The 20,537-nt window shown below is 43.6% G+C and overlaps 1 protein-coding gene across 1 annotated transcript in view; it reads left to right on the forward strand.

Annotated features, from left to right (window-relative positions):
• Nucleotides 1-19,999, forward strand: part of RSPO3 (R-spondin 3) — a 400,364-nt gene extending 380,365 nt beyond the window's left edge. Inside the window, exon 5 of the mRNA XM_085611820.1 lies at nucleotides 17,878-19,999. Within this exon, the coding sequence (XP_085467946.1) occupies nucleotides 17,878-18,071 (194 nt within the window). The 3' untranslated portion in view covers nucleotides 18,072-19,999. The remainder of the gene's footprint in view (nucleotides 1-17,877) is intronic.
• The last annotated feature ends 538 nt before the right edge of the window (nucleotides 20,000-20,537 follow it).

Consider the following 20,537-nt stretch of genomic DNA (forward strand, 5'->3'; position numbering starts at 1 on the left):
TTGGACTTGGCCCTTTTGCAGGTTCAACCCTGAATTTTTTTGCTTTTATTGGTGACTTGGTGATAGTGGTTTTTGGTTCCTGCGCACTTTCCCTGTGTCCCAGGGTAAAGTGTGTGCGCACTCTGAGTGCATGTGGTGAGATAGGCCTGCCCTCCCATAGGATTGCATAGGGAATGTATGTGTCCCTGGTAGTTCCTGATGCGTGGGGTGTGCAGGCTCGAGTTTGGTATGTGCGGACTCGTGTGATTGAATGCTGCGCGATGATGTGTGCGGCGTGCATGTACCTAGTGTGGAAGTGCCACTTCTAGAAGTGGGCACTTCTGTGTGCAGTGTGAAAAGTGTACCTTGTCTGGCGATTGGCTGGTTGAGGTCATGTGACGGGCTAGGGAATCCCCCGAGTCAGGATGAGTCACCCAGTGGTGAATAGGGAGATCAGCAGCTAGATGGGTGGGAGGAGTACACCTGGGTCCTGAATAGGGCAGGGCTTTCCCCACACAATGCTGGCTCCGCCCCCTGTGGTGCGACTGACGACCCTAGCCCTGCCAGTGAATAGAGTGAGGGGCTGAGCACATCAAGGGTGCTCCCCAACCAGCTGCGACTGGTTTTCCCCCTCACCCTGAACCAAGAACAAAGGGTTTTACTGTATAAAAATGGGGCTGTGTCCCCACAGAAACTGTTCTCTTCCAGGATCCTATCTGAGGGGGGCTGCTTCTGCTGGAGGCCAGGAGGAACCGCCACTTAGGACTGCCTTCCTGCCTGGAGGGCCCAGTGAGCTGGCCCCTGGCCCAGCCTTGCCCCCCTGCCTACCTTCCTAGACTTTGCTGGACCTGCCTTATCCCCTAAGCGCCTGGAAGCACTTTTATTTTACATATAGCGCTAGGAGCGCTTTATTTGGTGCCCCAGCACTTCTAGAGCGCTCCTGTGTTGCCTCTGCAGCGCCGAACTGCTCCTCCTAAATGAGGGAATCCCCGGCGTAGGGATTGCCCCTCTGGTTACCGAGAGTTGAAGGGGGTGTCCACCCCGTGTTGCCGTGGTCGTTGGCGGGTGCCCACCCCGCTTATTTGTTTTAATCTCACGGCAGGTGCCCACCCCGCCGTATATTTCCTATCGCGAGGGAGCCTACCCCTCTTACTGCCGGAAAAATCACCGCTGCAGCCCGGGCCGGGACATCCAGGAAGTCAGGCGGCCCTTGTTGGGACGTGGGCGGGACGTTAACAGGAAGCCGATGGGAGCCTACCCCACGCTCCAGCAGCCGGAAGAGGAAGAAGAAACAAGACGTCCGGAGCTTGGCCGGCTCCGATCCAAGTCCCGGGTCCCAGGAGGGGGCCCGGGCAAAGTACGAGAGAAGCGCGAGGCTCCCATCTGCGAGGGAAGCCCCGCGCCGCCTAAGAGAGTGCTGCCAGAGATCGGCGTGAACTGACCAGACCCCGTTCCGCTCGCCAGGTAAGCGGACGCGTGTGGGTGCGTGCAAGCAGTGTCCTTGAGCCCCCGAGAGGCTCCAACGTGAGGGGGCATTCTTTCGAGCCAGCGAAGGCTCCGACGAGCGGGGGCATTGTGTGCGTGGTCAGAGCGCCCTGCGCGCTCCAACGTACGGGGGCATTTTCGTGGGCCACATTGCTGGAAGAGCCGTGAGGCTCCAACCCGTCGGCACATTGTTTGTTAAGAGCCTGCGAGGCTCACGAGTCCCCCGAGTGGGACTCCATCGTTGGGGGCATATTTGTTTAGAGTCTAGAGGACTCCAACGACTGGGCATTGTGTGTTAAAGAGCCAGAAAAGGCTCCAACACGGGGCATATTTGTTTTGAGCCCAGTGAGGCTCCAACGAGGCGCGCATTGTTTGTTGTGAGCCCAGAGAGGCTTCAACCTATGCCATATTCGTTTTAAAGGCACCGTGGTGCCCAAGCTCACTTCCCCAGCTGCCCAGCACTTAGTGGGCAGCTGCAACATTTAGGTTGTGCCTTGTACGCCTGGACTTGCGCAGCCTGCGCAGGCACGCCCTGACTCTGCTGGACACGGGGCGTCCTAGCCCCCCTACAAGGCCAGTTGGCCTAGGGACTGCCACAGGTGGTGGCGAATGTGAGTTTTGCGCTAATGTGCCATGTGTTTACACCTCGGAATGTGTTTCTATGCGTCATGTGTTTTCCTTCCCTACACTTGAATGTGATGCATCATGTGTAACGTTCTATTACCCCTACAGGTATTGTGATACTTAGGTGGTTGTTTGTTTTCTCCTAGTACAGGTGGTGCTAGTGAGGCCCTAGTTCCCTGCGTGACATTTTCCTAATGTGGTTAGGGTTGCGTAGGTGGTACTTACCTGTTACCAGTAATTACTGGTTGTGTGTTACATTTGCTATTTTGTACTACAGTATTATTCCTGTGTTCTAAAAGTGCTAATTCCTGACAGTGGTCCATGTGGCCCTGTCCCCTGTACATATAATCCCTTGTAAATTCTGCCCGTGCCTGTTGGCACATTGTAAAGTGTGTGTTTTTATCTAATGTGTTTTGGTAATACAAAGGCTATTTTTATATAATACCTTGTGTGGAGTTTCCTTTGTGGTGGGCCTTGGGTGTTGTTGCTGGGTGCGCGCGCAAACCCTTTACACATCGCCTCAGAGATAAGCCTGACTGCTCGTGCCAAGCTACCAAGGGGGTGAGCAGGGGTTATCTTTGGCGTGTAACTTCCTTGCCCTGACTAGAGTGGTGGTTTCTGCCTGGCTTTGGCGCAAGCCCTAGCCAACCAGAAATCCCATTTCTAACATGGCCCAATCAAATTACAAATCACACATAAAAATGGGCAACACTATTTCTTACTTATCCCGTCACAAAGATTAAGACAAGGGTCTTCTCTAGAGAGTGGCATGGAGTTCAGCCACGTGCTCATGAGCTTCAGTGTACATTCGCATAACTCAGCAACATTTTTTTTAACTTTTAATTTTCTTTTCCAAAATGGGGGGAAATTAAAAAAATATGCACGAAAGCGCATCACGGAGTAAGGAGTGGTGTAGCAGCAAAATGCAGCCACCACGGACTCCAGCAAAGAAATAAATATTCATTAAAAAAAGAACGCAATTGGTAAAAGTGGGGGCGAATTTGAGGAGCGGTTGGGGTTAGGGGAATAGCAAGATAGACATTTACAGTGTTTACCCTTCCACCCTTCCACCCGGTTTACCATGTGACATTTTTCAAAATTAATATTTCAGTGTAGCAAACAATATGCTACATCACCAAACAGTTTTAACTGGTGCTATTACATGTCCTTGGTAGAGCATAAGGCAGTGACTGGTACAAACATTTGTCGTTTACCATAATACCACAAAAGCAGATTTGTGGACATTCTAATGTGAGACAAGAGTCATTCTGCATTTTTCTTGTGTTTCATTTTGTTGTGATGTTGATATATATGTTGTGTTTTGTTTTGTTATGTTTTGTGCTATATTATTGCATTGTGTAATTGTTGTGTTGTGCTGCATTCTGTTTTGACTACTTTGTTGTGTTGTACCCTGTTATGTGTTTCTTGATTTCTTATTTTGGTGTGTGCTCTGTTATTGGGTTGTGTTCTGTTGTGCCCTGTAATATTACTACTCTAGACCTTCAACTAGTTTAATATGCCAGTCAGCCCAAAACTGTGTCCCAGATCTTTCTTAAATTAGCACTTCCAATGCACTCTTTGAGTGGAAGGGCCAAGATTCAGAAATAGGCTATCATCATACAAATGTAGCACTAGAGCCTTATGGATAGTCTTTGAATGGAATCCTTTCAGTAATCAAGTATGATTGTATAAATATTCCATTCATCAACAGTGTCTACAATCTCTCCATAGCAGATTAAGGAATGCAGAAGAACAGTAGCTATTTCGTTTTTTAGGCCATGACCTAAAAACACAAAGAAAAATGTTCGCAGAACCACAGAATAGGCAAATGCAAGCAAATCTGTGTCAAATGTATTTTTTATATGAGCTTTTCTTTATTCTTTTATGATTAATGCTTCCAATTTTTGTTTTCTATGGGAGTGCGGTTTTGGTTCTTTTTTTCACTGTTTTCATTTCACTTTCTTGCATTTTTCTTATTGTAGCCCTTGGCTCTTGTCTTTCTTCTGTGCTGTTTGATTTAACCCATTTAGTAAGCAGATGGATTTTGGAATTGGGCCATTCTGGTTGAGCAGATCCATGCCTCCACATTTCAAAGAAAGGGTGTCATTTACAAGTAGCCTGCGCTGCTATTGGGTCATTTTTTTGGGTGCATCGGCGGTGTATTTTCTGCTCCATGTTGGCTCATATTTGCAATATGACACATTAGGCCCAATGCATCAGCTTTTATAGGCCAGCATAAAAAAATACCTGTGCTGGAACCAGCTGCGCCACGCAGTTTATAATGTATGCAGGGTAGAATTTCCCTCGATAAAAACCCACCTAGAACTGATGCAGTGATATTTAGAAGTTTTTCAATGTGTGATGCATCTTTGAGATGCATCACGCTAAGCCCAGAATGCATCAAAATTTGTACACCTCTTCAACCCAGATGTAGGAATTGATGCAGTGACTTTTCAATTGGATTCTCACCAACTAAAGTCACTTTACACACTTGAATAAGTTATTAAATCACATCCCTTCTACTAGTAGTTGGTCTACACATGTGACAATCATGTTGTAAGACCCTTGACCAACCTGGGACCATGGCACCTATGATAGCATCATCTGCAGCACCATGGCATTGTGGCGTTGTGTACTCCATGTAAGGGACAGTTGAGGATTGTCACATCTCCATGGAGAAATGAGTCCCTAAGTCCAGCCAAGCGTACTCTAAACCACAACAGGTAAGTACACACATAAGGTAGGTAACGAATATGGCACATTACAATGTGATGTAATACATTGTGTGCCATTACAATGCGGTTGTTACACCGACCGAGTGGTTAGTACGCGATGTATTACATCGCAAGTCTTTACAACGACTTCCAGTAGGGGGCATGCTGGACTTAGGAATAGTATTATATACTATTCCTTCTCCAGTTTGCGCAACAGTAGGCACGGTGTTGGAAATCATTTCCAATACCCGAGCACCCTCTACTGGAAGTCATTGTAATGACTTGCGATGTCATTACATCGCGTACTAACAACACGGTCGTTGTAACGACTGCGATGTAATAGCTCACGATGTAATGACAGCGTTGTAAACGCTGTTTCCCGTAGGTAACACATGATTTGCCACTTTACATTACAATATATATTTGTATACACTCACGTTCCATTTTCATTCATTATGTCACACCTACTTAGGCCTCTACGTACACATGAGTAGACTATGCCCACTGTAATGAAACACAGTCATACTTCATACTTGTCTGCATTGCATCCAGGATCTATGTAATGGTGTACAAGGTGACATTTCCACCATTTTACAGTCTATTACATTGGTCCCCTCACATTAGGCTATTTATGTCAGTTAGAACTGATGCATCACCTCTGTTTTGTGACTCATTGCTGAAGGTGCGTCGGTTATAAGGTCAGCTTTGGCAATGCACCACTTTTGGGACTGATGCATTGAGGCAGCCTTCCAATTGATGCGCCACAATTTTTGACACATCCTTGGGGCCTTACGCCATGGTGCCGTGGATTGTAAATACCAGCCATGCGTCAGCATAGAGCTTGGATACTCGCAAAAATAATTCCGGGAGCCAAAAAGCATGATCTGTGCTGTGACCAAGGGTCACATTGATGCCAGCACTGTGGAAACCCGAGGGCAAAGTGGTGCAAGGTGAAGATAGGGGAAGAGAACTAAACACTGGTAGTAAGAATGTAATAAGAAAGTCGGGCTGTAACCAAACATTTGCTTTATTTTACCAAGGGGTAGAGAACACCCAGTCTTATAGTCCACTCACTAAATTATTGTGTAGCGAGAAAGTTATAAATAATTCAACAAAGAGCCCTGCACTGTAGTGTTGGTACTACTGCATCACCAACTTGTTTGATGATAGCCAAATCATATCCTTACTTTGTCTTTGTCATCTTTATTGCCATTAAGTTATAGAGGTGTGTAAGTCACTGAAGGCTTGAGCCACGCTCAAGCGAGACACCTTGCCCTAGCTCAATGATCTCTGTGATCCTCAAGCCTAACACGAGCTGTCTACCACCCATGTGGCATGGCCTCCCCAATACTTTGTTATCAACTAATGGATTCAACCCAGTAACCCTAAGAACCAGGGTATTTACATCAGTGGCTCCTCCTCTAAGGTGGAGGAGCTTCACCCCACTGCTTTGCAGCAGTGATATAAAATGATAATAACTCGAGGTTATTATCATTTTATGTTTTCTTTCTGCAGCAGGTCTGCAGGCTGGGCGGGGCAGATTAGATGACTGAGGAGCAGGGGGAGGAGTGGTTTGCCCACTCCTGGTGCCCAGGAATGTTTGGCCGGACCTCACGGGGTGGCCAAACCGCCATGCTCCCTTTGCACGTTATCCACGCAGGCTGCATTACTGCTTGCGAGGAGAACATGCCCAGGAGCCCATTCCCTGGCTGAGAGCCGAACTACAGCACTCAGAACAATCACAATGCTGCCTGCATTGCAGCGTTGTGATTGGCTCAGGGGAACAATTCTTCTTGTGTGAACCACCAATAGAGATAAGTCACAAATAATATTCTACAGGTTCAATTATTCCTTGTTTAACCAATGAATTCAATTCTTTCCAATTTTTTCAGAATGCTTAATGAGACACCCCTCATCTTGTGCGTCACTGGCTGAGCATGCACCTTGACCTTGATTCATGTGAGAAGTGCTTCATCTTACCCAACTCACCAGAACATACATGAGGATATCTATTCATTATCTCTTCTATCCCCTCGCTACAAAACATTGCTAATACTTTTTCTTTGATACCCAACTTGAGCATCATGCCAGCCAAACTTTGATGAAACCATCCTAGTGTGTTTAAGGCTTTAAAAGCTACATAGATCTTCCCCACTATCTCCCTTCCTAGAAATATTTTTTTCAAATGTCAATTTCTCATAAGAGCGTTGTTTCGTTTCATACCTTGATTGATTTCACCAAAGCAAAGCAAATGAACACACACTCTACAAACCACATTCTTTGCTAAACATTGCCTTCCCCCTTTATGTGTGAAGTATTGCCAAATTTGAAAATGTATTGTGAAAAAATTGCTTAGTGTTTTTAAACAATGTTTTACTACCGTTGAGAACTTTTTCAGTATCAAGTTTTACAACTCCAACAAGATCTAAATGTTTGTTATCCAACTCTTTAGCAAAAGTTTGTGAAGGCTCAATACTTTTAGCTATTTTAATGTTCATCTCAAATAATGTATTACCCATGGACAACAATTTCTGCCTGATAGACTTATCATTACACTGACAGATAAATTGACATATGACCAACTAATCTGCAAAATTCGCAAAGTAATAGTGTGCAACCAATTTCCTTAAGGAAGTGATGTAAGATTCAACATCTTCTCCAGGTCTTTGTATTCTATTAAAAAATAAATGTGTAGGAACCACCAGAATTGGCTAAACTTCAAATCTATTTTAAAGTCTTTTCACAGTTTCCTAATATTCATGAAATATTTCACCCTCTTCAATCAATAAATCAGGCAGATGTTTCAGAATACCTCTAACTTCAAACTAAAGAGAGTGAAGCAAGATGATTATTTTTCTCTCTCCTTTAAATATAGAGCACTTAAGGCACTCAAATAAGTCTTGAAAGCTTTAAACCATTGTTTCCAGGCAATAAGGGGATCACCTAGTGTTAGCAAAAAAGGGAGATGGTGGATTGACTGCTTTCATAGTTAAGTCCCAGCACTACTATCAATGTCAAAGTATATTTTGATTTGTAGTTTTCAACACAATATTGTAGATAGCCCATCCACACTATTATAACCGCTGTGCGTTGAATAAGCTATATATTTTCTTTTTGCAGCATTATAAACTTGGGGGCAGATTTTCAAAGGTTGAGATCAGAGACCCCGCTCATTTCTTCCTTCGGGGTGGGGCACCGTCTCCAAAGGCTGCTACCTGATGCCGCGCGTCAGGACACCATCTGGGAAGGCCGCCAACAGCACTCACGCTACAGGAGAACCTCCAGCAGGGCAGAAGAACCTCCTATCATCAGTGGTGTAGGGCGGCCGGGGGGGAGGGTGAAAGACACAGGGTTCATCAACGTCTTTGAGTGCACTGCTTACTCTTTCCTTTATATGCCCTGCAGGGGCCGGCCGTCTACACTTTCTTAATCGTTCCTGCCCCTCGCAGTAGGCACTCTCACCTCACTGGCTGCGTGGGTGCTTGAGCTGCTGACAAGAACTCTCCATCGCCTCACCATGGTGCAAGCAGTCTAGACTTCCGACCAACTCCATCTTCTCTTGCCAGCAGCCCGTTCACTTTGCTGGGAGTGAGCCTCACCTCATGCCAGCACCAAACCAGTCTGCCCCTTCTTTTCATTCTTCCACAGGATTGCAGGCAGCAAGCCAGGCCTTTCCTCCATTGCCAGACACACAAACTCGCTGTGGTCGCAGTCAGGGCACCACTGCCGCCGGCCGCAACATGCAGCAGAACTACTTGAGCATGACGGTGGCACTTCCTCACCACATGTACCACCAGTGTTCATTCAGGTTGGCCGCGGGCTGCACGCTATCTCCCCTCTACTCCACCCCACCGCAGCAGCCTCTCTCAGTTCACGGGCCGTTTCACCAGTCTCAGGCCCTTCACATGCGGGGTGGGCTCCACAGACCTTCGTTGTGGCCTCTCACTTTCTAAACGCCGTTCCTTCCGCAGTCGGATGCCTGCAAACCTGCTGGGGCACCTCAGGTGCCCGGTGGGCCCCCGATCACCTCCTTCACTCCGGTGCTCTTCACATGCCCTGCAGGCCATCAGGAGCGTCCTGCGCCTACTCACAGGGGGTGCCACTGATGTGGGCAGCACTCTCCCCCTTCAACCACCAAACAAGGGGACTGCACACACAGGCAGGTCCTGCTCATCACCAATGTAATGGTGAAGGGCCCTAGGCCCTCATGCATGCATAATTAGGGCACAGACACGGGTGGTTACTTAGTGCAACTGGCCCTGGGCACGTGTGCCCCACCCCTTTTATAAGCAGGGTTCAGATGTTCAGTGACACCTGTGCTGGATGGGTGTGGGGTGTAAGTCAGCCCTGTGGGAGTGGCTAGCACATTGGAACACTAGACCAGTGATCAGCAGATCACTACAGGTAACACCGAATGGCTAGTTGTGCTGGTTTTCAATGCTGGGAGTCCTCATAGTCTTGTGTAGGCAAAGCAGATTCCAGATTCACCACAGCGTTTTCCAGTAGATCGTGTGGAATGGACACCTCCTGGAATACTATCAGGTGCACGCAGGTCCGCAGCAGCAGTTTGCTCTTCGCCAGAAAGATGTTGTGGCTTCTCCATAAATCAGCAGGAGACGAAGGGTTGTTCCAAGTAACTTTTATTGAAGTCAGTTCCGAGCTGCTGAGCACACAAGCCCACTTCCAACTAACTTTCAAACTGTCCTTTTTAGGTCTCGCCTGAGCTAGCGCGCATGCGCTGCTCTGCGAGGCATTTAGTAAGGGCTTTTAAAATCCAACACACGCTCGTGCATGTGCTTTTTTTTATCACTTGCTATTGGGCTTTGCATGCAGTCTTTCTCAGAAAGACAGCACGCAATAGGCCCAAGGGGGGTGCATGTCCCACCTTCTCTGTTCTGTGGCCTAGGGTGCTCGGGAGCCAACATGAGCACCATCTGTTTCCAATTATCGGGCCTGTTAATTGGAAACAGATGGCGGTCTTCTCCTGCACCGGCGGGCACAAGCGCACTCGGGCACGCACCACTTCCGGGCTTGTTTTTGCATAGGGCTTGTCGCACTTTTTCAGTGCCACTGTGCTACAACTTGAAGGCTACAACTTGAATTTAAATCTCCCACACAAAAAGCCTACACGTTGATACTGGGCGCGTTAACCACTGCGCTTCTTCACCCATTGCCTTTAATTTTCCTTCATCTTTATTTTTTCCGTCAGTCCTTCCGGCTGAAGCTGTCCAGGCTCAGGCCCAGAGCAGTCATCATTTGAGCTCCCGCTGCTGCCTGCTCGTCCAGGCCAGATGCCTGCCCAGAGTACCCTGTCTGCAGCCGGCTGATAACAAGGGCACAGTCACAAAGGTTGGCGAAGCATCTCAGCTCCAATACGCGGCTTACATGCCAGCTGCTCCTGCCAGACCTGGCAGCTTCCGATATCCAGTGTGACAGAGGAATCCCCTGTAAATACCAAGCAGTGTGTGGGGGAGGGCGTGAGTCAACGCCTCAGTCTGCAGACGTCACTGCATTGACTGGCAGAACACTTTGACAGTTTTCACTCAGATTCGCAACACTCGCTCTCGTGCCAGTGCCAAAGCTTTCATCAAGCCCCCTCACACTGGCACTGCTCGGGTGGCATCGAGACTGTATGTTTTATGAAGGTCTAGGCCCCTTTCCTACAGTCCTGTTCGGTTTCTGTGCGAAGAACCAATTTACGAGACATACACAGTCTGACGTACTGTTCATCCGCCACCCAACTGCTGACTCGTCGAAGTGCCCCCTTACTTCACTTTATCGCCTGTCTAGCACTGGCTGCTGGGCTTCTCGGTGCTTAGGCCCCATCCCATGACCACCACTGACGTCGGCGGCACATGCTGTCCTTTCTCCACTCACATCTTAGCTGCAGAGTGAGCCACCTAGGGACACCCACCTCTTGTCATTTATACTTCTGTTTAAAACAAGAAAATAAACGTGAATTCAGTCACGCCTTAACAAGTTCCTTTAAAAACACCTTGTCGAATGGGTCGCAAACCTCGATCCACTGCCTTCTTTCACAGTAATTGTATCCAAGGTAAACGTCTTCTTGCCTTCAATTGTATAGCGCCTCGATCAAAAGCGCTATAAGAAATACCCTGGCTATAAAAATACATTGATGAACACTGTCTCCAGGCCTGCAAGCCATTATGACTACCAGTTCACTGCCTAAGCCACCATTCTCCGAAATCGGTCTTCTTGAAAATCATGCCTTTCCCTGCTCTCCTACCCTCTAGTAAGGCCTCATATCACTTCCTGCTCTTTCAGTTCAGCATTTAGTTAGGGCGCTAGGCCGCTCCCGTCTTACGTAGGCCTGGCTGGGGTTACCATGGGCACATTAAAGGTGCTATGGTGTAGCACGGCACAGCATAGCACAGCTTAGTACAGCATATTACAAATTAACAGTAGACAATACAGTATTGCACACAACAGAGGAAATACCAGATTCCATATAACACAGCAGTGTACTTCATGGTGCCGTGTCCCTTCTATGGTTAATAAATATGTATTTGTAACATATTTATGTAGCACAGTAAATCATATATTTAAATTTCATAACTATATCAAATCTTGCAGTATTGTTGACAGTATTCTTTCATCTCATTTTTTAAACCGTGCACACTTCTTTATAAGTTATCTTAGAAAACAAAACATAAAACAGAAGTTTACATAGTAGAACATAACATAACATAGCATGGTGTAGCATAACACATCTTAACACATAACCTACTACATCAAAACATAATGTAACATACATAGAGTAGCACTGCAGAGCACAGCATAACATAACCACACAAGGTGACATGCTGATAACACAAGAGCACATGGCAACATGTTAAATAACAGTTTTTATACAGTACATAACAACACAATTCAAATTCATAATAACATAGCAACACATAATATATCAACACATAACACAGCACATGACAACAAACAGCCTAACATATCAAACGTCAGTAAGGAACAACACGTCAACTATTATATTTTATATTTAATAATACCACTCAGTGCCACATAATTACATGCCACATAATTACACTCTACTGGATGCAACATACACTCCACTTAATATCACTCAGTGCCACATAATTATACGCCACATAATTACACTCTACTCAATGCAACAAATACACCCCACATACCACTCAGTACCACATAATTACAAGCCACATAATTACACTCTACTCAATGCAACATTAATACACTCCACATATTACCACTCAGTGCCACATAATTACATTCTACTCAATGCAATGTAAATACACTCCATTTAATACCACTCAGTACCACATAATTACATGTCACATACTTACACTCTATTCAATGCAACATAAATACACTCCACATAATACCACTGTGGCACATAATTAGACGCCACGAAATTACCCTCTACTCAATGCAACATAAATACACTCCACAAAATACCACTCAGTGCGACATAGTTACACGCCACATAATTACACTTTACTCAATGCAACATGAATACACTCCACATACTACTCCGTACCACATAATTACACGCCACATAATTACTCTGTACTCAATGCAACATAAATACACTCCACATAATACCACTCAGAGCCAGATAATTACACGCCACATAATTGCACTTTACTCAATGCAACATAAATACACTCCACATAAATGCCCTCTATACCACATACCACCAATCAACATAAATGCACTCCACAACATTACACAATTTCACTAAGCATAATTTCACTCACAATTCAACTCCATACATTTCCAATACACACCGCATAATTACATACCAAACAACATATTTCAACTCCACAATCCACAACGTACCTCCAATCCACACCATATAGTGTCACCACCTGAGCACCAAACATCATTCACCACCACCATTTTGCATCAGCGCACCACCTAAGCATCACGTCAGTCTGCCCTTGGAATCTGGCATCTGTTGATTCTCCCCTAGTGTCCGTCCGCTGCTCGTGTTCTAATTAAATTACTGTTTTCCAAACTCCACTCCCTTGTTATTTATGTCCTGCTCCCCATAATTTTTTTTTATAACAAACAAGCATGAGAACAGGCAGGAAGAAGTTGTCAGCAGTGCAAGTACAAAAGAAATAGAAGACATTTTTTTATGTTAAAATCCTTTTTTAATCAGGTTTTTCAGTTGTATATAATGTTGTCTTTGTTTGTATAAAGGTAACAAAAATGCTTAACACTTTTTATTATCACTTCTCAACATAATGCACAGCAGCCACAATGCTCTTCAACATATCCAAACGTTCTGGCTAAACACATAAGGTGCCAAAGGCGAGACCTATTGGCTATGCCACCGCTTGTTTAATCTAGCATACTATACTATGCTCTAACCACTTGCACCAAGAATTAAAGAAAAATCCTTACCTTTAGATGTAAAATAGGAAAGGGAAAAGGGATATCTATCTAGTGGCTGTTTTTTGCAATGTGAAACTAGATAACCTAGTTTCAATCCTGGCTTCCCCACTTGACCAAATCGTGTGATCCTAGGTCATTGTTTTGTTTCACTTTGCCTCCTTTTTTTCCATTATTATCATTTAAGTGAACACCTTAAAATACATGATTTCAGGGTGTGCACTGTGCAAAACCTCTTGTGCTTTATTAAATAAACTATAATGTTGTTTCTAGTAATCTAGGCCACATAGAGAGTGGGGTGCACAGGACAACTGACTGTGTTGCTTCTTGGTTCACTAATGACATTGTTGGCAGGACAGGAATGGCATGAATGTTTCTAAGTTCATGTTTGAGAGGTATCACTTTTAATAAATGCCGTAACTGGTTTTTAATGCAGTGATAGAATCTGATTCCCTAAGGTGAAATGCTTCAGCACCTTAATAAAATTCTTTTTTTTAATTTTTTTAAGTGTCTGTATCATATTTTTACATGTTTGTTGTATAAGGTTTTTAAAATGAAGGTGTCAATGCAGATAATATGTGCAGGAGACCTTATTCACTTCTTAAACTACATATATCCGTTAACCTTTACTATTTAACAGCTTTCTGAATGTGAGTGCTAAGTCAAGTAAACAGCAGCTCAGGGGGCTGCATGTACAGGTCAGGTGGCCCCAAGCTGCCGCGGGCCATACTTTGAGTATCCCTGGCCAAGAGTGTTACTGTGACCCAACAACACAGTCATGCAAACCTGCCTTGACAATTTTTGCTCCTATTAATTCCTTCCCTTTAATTGCGCTTTATTCAAATTTCACTGCAGGCAGTGGTTTTATCCAAGAGTGTGTCTTACACCACGAAAAATATATATATATTGGTACAGAGATTAGAGGTGTCTCCCACAAGCTTTTTAGATGTGTAAAAGTGCATTTTATGACTGGTCTTATAGCAATGATAGATGCATATATAACTTCTGTCGGCTCAGTATTTTGGAATATGGGACCCTTTCTAGGTTCTGGGCTTCTCGTTGACCCTTCCAGTTACAGTGTCTGCAATGTTTCTTGATCGTGTGCGTAGGGTGTTAAATTCCTGAGTACTCCATGGAGAGGTAATGCCCAACAGAAATGTGTTATGAGGTGGGTGATGGATGTAACAAGTTGCGGTTTACCTTTGCAATTTATGTACAACCACAAAAATGTCAGCTGTTGGGGAATCTCAAATGTCTCACTGACAGCCTCAGAAACTACAAATGGTTGTTAGACTTGTTACCCGAATGGGGCTAGAGTAAATTCCCTTCTGGGGTGGGAGGGGAAACAGAGCACCCCACAACGTTGTGGGGTGTGAGGGAGTGGGTTTTTATTTTTTTATTTAGGGAGTAAAAAAAGCATACAAAATGTGAAATAGCATAACGGGGCAGAGCACAATTCCAATTTGTGACAAATAGCAATTTCTAAGAAACGCACCCCACTGTCCCAGCCATTGCTTTTTCAGAATGCTGTTCTGCACCGGCAAAAATAAAAGAATGCTTGTTTTTCCAATGTGGAACAGCATCAACAAAGACATGAAATGGCCACCGCAGCATGATAACCTATACACATATGTGTCAATCGGCTTGCACTTGTATGCGTCATGATGCAGAAGCCATTTTTAATTTTTTTAATTTATTGTTCCAAGATGGTGAGGAGTAAAAAAAAATAATTGTGAAAGCACAAAGAAGAGAAATGAGCGGCCAGGTAGCAAATTGCAGCAGCCAGGCACTCCATATAGGAAAAATAATCATTAAAAAAAAAATAAGACCAAAATGGATAGAAGTGGAGCACTGGATATGGGGTGGAGGCCAGTAGGTCTGCCGAATGGTGGGAGTACCTGAGTGCACCGAGGGTAGCGAGGTAGGGTTAGTAGGGGTTTGAAAAATACATTAAAAAAAGCATGCAGAGGGTTGGACGAAGCAACGGACAAAATGGGAGAGCAACAGTGAGATTATGGGGGTGTCAGGATTTAAGAGCAGACGCAGCACACAAATGAGACAGAAATACGATGGAATGGTGAAAGCAAAAAAAAAACAAAAAAACATTGTTCGCTGAACATAAGCAGTAGTAAATGCAAGTCATTCAATCAAAATGCTGGTAAATACGTCATGCTCTAAGGGAGTAAGAAAAACAATAAGAGGATGTAAAGCCATTGTATAAGTAGCAAGCAAATGAGAATCTGTCAATATTACCCACTGAGATTTTTTGATTTTTCTTTTGTCGTACACGTTCACTATGGATCTCCAGAAAAATTAGCCTCATTTTACCATATGGTGTATTGGGTGAATAATAGGGTGTGCGTAAATCTGTAGGTGTTTCTGTGTTCAGAAAGTAGACAGTGTATCATTTCATTTTCACTTTTAAACGGTTGCTCTATTTCATTGCTTCCATGTTACTTTTGATAGAAATGTTGTTGTTTTCCCTCCTTCATCTGTTATGTCACCCAACAAAGCAAATTGTGTTGTACAATTATGTGGCAACGAAAGTGTTTGTTTTCAATGCTTCTGTCTGGTGTCAAGCATTGGCCCTGCAGATTGCCAGCCTGTTCCATTGAAAATGTTTAAAAATTCAGATGTCCATATCTTTATTCCTAACTGGCAAAGAGTTTGTGGTGGCAAATGTCAAACGTTTTCATTGTAAAAAAACACAACAGAAAGACAAAACTGCAAACATTTCTTTCACATTTCAGCATTGCATTCACGGAGTTAAACCTTCCTCTATAGTATCTGCAGAAGACGCTACTTTAAATTAATTACTACAAGTCTGTGTTAGTAAAATGCACTTTTTATCTGATTGTGGTGTTTTTGCTCATAACGGTCCCTGCCCAACAAATGGAGCTTATTTCCTTAGTGCACATAGAGATCAAATTGTGGTGGGAGTGAATGAAAAGAGGGGACAGTTGGTGCACATGCCAATAGAACAAGACAGCCAATAAATCATGGGGCATATTCACAAGCCTCTATCGCCACCACAACATCACTTTCAGAGACATTGTGATGGCGACAGAGGCTTCGCCTTATTAGCAAGGCAGCGTTAAGCCACTTAATGTGGCTTAATGCTGCCTTGTAAATAAGCCACCCTTTCACACTATACTTAGCGTGAAAGGGAAGGGCAATGGGTGTTGCAGTGGGCGTTCCACCGCAACACCTATTGATTTTGAAGCTGCTCCCTATTTATAAGGGTGGAGTAAACAGGAGGCATGGCCAAAATTAAGAGCAGGGAAAACCTGGTCTTAAACAGTCAAAACGAGGAGAAATGCTTTATTTTTCCTCGTTTTTGCTGATTGTACAGCACACATAGAAACAGCAAATTGCCATTTATTGTTTAAGTGCAGGAAGATGTCACCTAATGCAGGTGATGTAATCCAGAGTAAGTTGTGGAAAGAAGTTCTGTTTAGAAGTAGGAGTGTTATCTCAACAAAGTCCACAGTGTGAATCTTTGAAACTTACAGGAATCCTCTTTATGTTAATCAGGGGAAACCTTCAACAAATGTGTAATTAGGCAACCTAATGGAAGGTTCTCATTTGTGTTGAGAAAACAGATAATGAGACTGGAAAGATTTCTGTTGCTGTGGTATATTCTTCTCAACTACAGATGTAAATAATCGTGTGACTAGAATAAATGCAGATGACACAGTGCTTAGGTGTGTGTGTGTGTGTGTAAGCATTAAAATATATACAAGAAGGCAAAATTAATCATCCATGGTTTATATACCACGGTTTACAGATATGAATGTGCATTCAGCATAGCACAATGCGGATCAACAATAATCAAAGAACCAAATGAGATGTATGTCGATGTTTCATCTCCTGATAAGTGAGAGGGTCTCCTCAGGGCAAGTCGTCTGGGTCGATATCTGCATGTTTCGGGAGACAGAAACAAGACCAACCATCAGACTGCATCGAATGACACTGCACAATGTGGTATATGTTGTGTGTGTTACTAAATAACTCTATCACACATAGGAGGGCCTGAGGAGAATTAAAGGCCAGCAGGGGATGACTTCCCTCTACAGAAATGAAAACCACAAAAAGGCCCCTGGGTCTAACAAAAAATGGAGAAGTGCTGATGGTTTCCCTCACTCACCTGAGGGTGACATGCTTCATCATAGAGTAACCTCCTTGAATTGTGAACCTAGTCACAATGCGGGCTAAAACCCCTCTCTGGGAGGGAGGAGCTCAGGGATGTTTTCAGCGTTAGAAAGAGGTATCCTAAAATGAATTTTGGGTCACATAATCTGCGATGACCAGTTACAAATTTGTAAAAAAATTTAGTTTGATCAGAAACTGGTAAAGGAGGTAACTCTCCCTATGTAGAAACGTTTCTTGATCCTGTGTTCCACTGTTGCACAGTTTACATTGGGTATAATAGGCTTATCCTCTTTCTCCTACTACAATGCATAAATTAAGATAACGTCAACGAAGACATAGTTTCTCCTGGAACTTCATAGTGTATTTTTTATTTTTTTCTAAACGGTAAATTTATATTAAATATCACTCCAATGTTCTTCCTGTTTATCGGGTCTAGATTATCTACAATAATGTGCATCTATACTGGGGCTGGGAGATAAAGAATGTCAATTAATTCTCATTTGCATAACCCTTAATATGCATTTTTTCATTGCAGGAAGGCGAGGTCGCGAGAGGAAAAAGAAGAAGCTCAGCATAGACGGAAGGATAGAGACAGGGCGGGAAAACAAAGAGAGAAGGAGCCGTCAAGAGAGCAGAGAAGATTCGGAACACCAAGAGAAGACAGAGCAAAAGAAAAGACGATCCCAGAAGAAGCATCCAAAACCTGCAGCCATCAGCACCAGTCTCTAAAGGCTGTATGAATGTATTTGATTAATAATGCTGCTATCTCAATCCAAGCCCCTCTAGGAGACACCCTCACCACTGGAGCCATGATGGAATATCTACATCCACCCCAGTTGTCCACAAACATTCCAAACCTCATCTATACCCACCAAGCACCTGTAGTTCATATAAGGGACTTGTGCAAGCTAAGAACAAAGTAAAGTGAGTGTTTACGAAGGGGTGAACTTTCAAACTGTTAACGTATATGCTTTTATGCATCTGTAAAAAAGTAAGAAAAAACATTTTGTATATAATTTATAGTGTTTTAAGCAATATACTGAAAGACATCTGGATGAGCAGTTTTTTCCTTTTTAGAGATATTTTTCCAAGTATTGTTAAAGAAAAGAAGCAAGATATACGTTTAACTGAAAGACTCCTTTCCTACATAACTTTGCAACTATATATCTTTAAATAATGGACAAGTGGGATGGTCATACATTGGGAAGTGGACGGTTCTGTGCCCAGAAAGCCACAAGAGTTTGAAAAACGAACCCTCTAGTCTGAATGTTTTTACGACTTACATGAAGTGGCAGTGGCTGGATTATTCTCCGGAGGGTCTAGGCTAATCAGAATGTGCACCACACTCATGGATTTCAATCAGAAATTACTCAAAGTGTGTGGTCAGTTTTTATATGGATCAGTGCCAACAATCATACTGGCAGCGAGCCAGAAATGGAACAAACCAATCTAGTGGTTCTACAGGTCCTGACAAAGCTGGACATCAAACCATACGCATCCAAGGGCAAGCCACAAACTCTTAAACCGGGTGCTCCACTTGGCAAATTTCACCCAAAAGCGACAAGTTGTGATGCAGCACAAAAGAAATCAAAGGCACTTCTGCAAGTTGCACAGAACTGATTTAAATGAGGCTCAAAATCTCAACTCTACTTCTGGTTGAATACTTCAAGGTCACATCTTTTAATCGGTCCCATGAGAGCTAAATCCAGTTTTAGCACACAGAAAATATCCTTGAGTAGACCAAGGGCGGGAGGATGGGGGTGGGGGGGGCGGTTGGGGGGGGGAGACAAATGTTATCATGAACTAAACTAGAGAATTTGTTAATGAAGCATGCCATGAGTTGGTAGGCTCCCTTAGTTCACTGAGAGACCAGTAATCCAAGTCCAGCTTTAGTTGTCACTAGATGAAAAATCAAGGTTTACACTGATTGAATAAACATAGCTCTATCCATGATTTAGTAAGTTATAAGGATTCATGATCTGTGTTAGATTTGTGGACTATTATTGATGCCCCTGTTAAGGCTTATATGTCTCCAAAATATAACAAAAATGGCAGGCTGTGTTGTTGGCGGGAGATGGTGTTGCTCAGCTTGTGCATCTATTTTGGTTTTAGTGCCAAATAATTCATCCTATAAATTAGCATTCAGTGCTTTTTTTTGTTGAAAAATTGGAGCATGGATAGGTTTATTTTTTGGGAGATCCAGTACCTGATATGTTGCACAGCCATGGAACATTGGATGGGCTGGATGGGAGTGAAAGTGAAGATAAGAAGAAGGTAGGTGTGCTCTATTCTGGGAGTACCATGGGGTGATTCACTATCATTGGATTCCGGTAATGCACATTTTCTGCATTATTAACATTACCAAGGTAATGACAGAGTAAAAGACTCATGGGATTATGGGAATGCCTCAAGCATTGCAGAGTTGTGGTATTTTAAATGACCACATGCAAATCATACTCACCAGACCCTGTTGAAAATGCAGAGCTCGAGGTTCATGATAACGCCTCATGTACTGCACAGACCTGCATCCCTCTTGGCAAAAAGAACATTTTTAAATAATCTGCTTTATGAAGATTATGTAGGAAAAGGGATACTACTACTTTAATTGTATGCATCTGTTCAAGAGAGAAGTTAATGCAATAAATATATTTGTTGATAAAGTTTTCTAAGTTGCGATCTATTACAGTGTGCAAAACAAATTAATTGACTTTTCCAACCATTTCTTTTGTTATAAAATTATGTAAGCCATGGTCATTTTCAAGAGAAAATGTATGCAAAGCAAAGTGCTAGAAGGAGTTCCTTTTTTGCTTGGAGAATCACTGGCCTTTGATAAATCATTTAGCACTCCCTCAATTTGTGTTTCTTGCTCCTCTCTCTGTCTTACTCAGAACGCTTAATTTGTAAAAGAATGAATGCGAGGGCCCAAACTTTGCTCAGAAGCCCACAGCAGGTACAACTGAATGTCGCTGTGGAAAGTACCCAAGCTGCTAGCCTCATGCCTCTTTCATCCACTTCCATACACACACTGCCCCTTTTTCTCACTCTTGCAGGCTCTTTTTCATCCCAGCTGTCTCCCTTTGTAAGTGTTTTTTGTCCTTCTCTTCCTATATTCTGTGCCCCCTTTGTGTTTTTTCTCTCTAACTCTCAGTCAAAGACTGATTAGGAAAAATTAGTGCTTGTCCTCAAATGTGAGTG

Source organism: Triturus cristatus, chromosome 6, assembly GCF_964204655.1.
Source record: "Triturus cristatus chromosome 6, aTriCri1.1, whole genome shotgun sequence".
Lineage (NCBI taxonomy): Eukaryota > Metazoa > Chordata > Amphibia > Caudata > Salamandridae > Triturus > Triturus cristatus.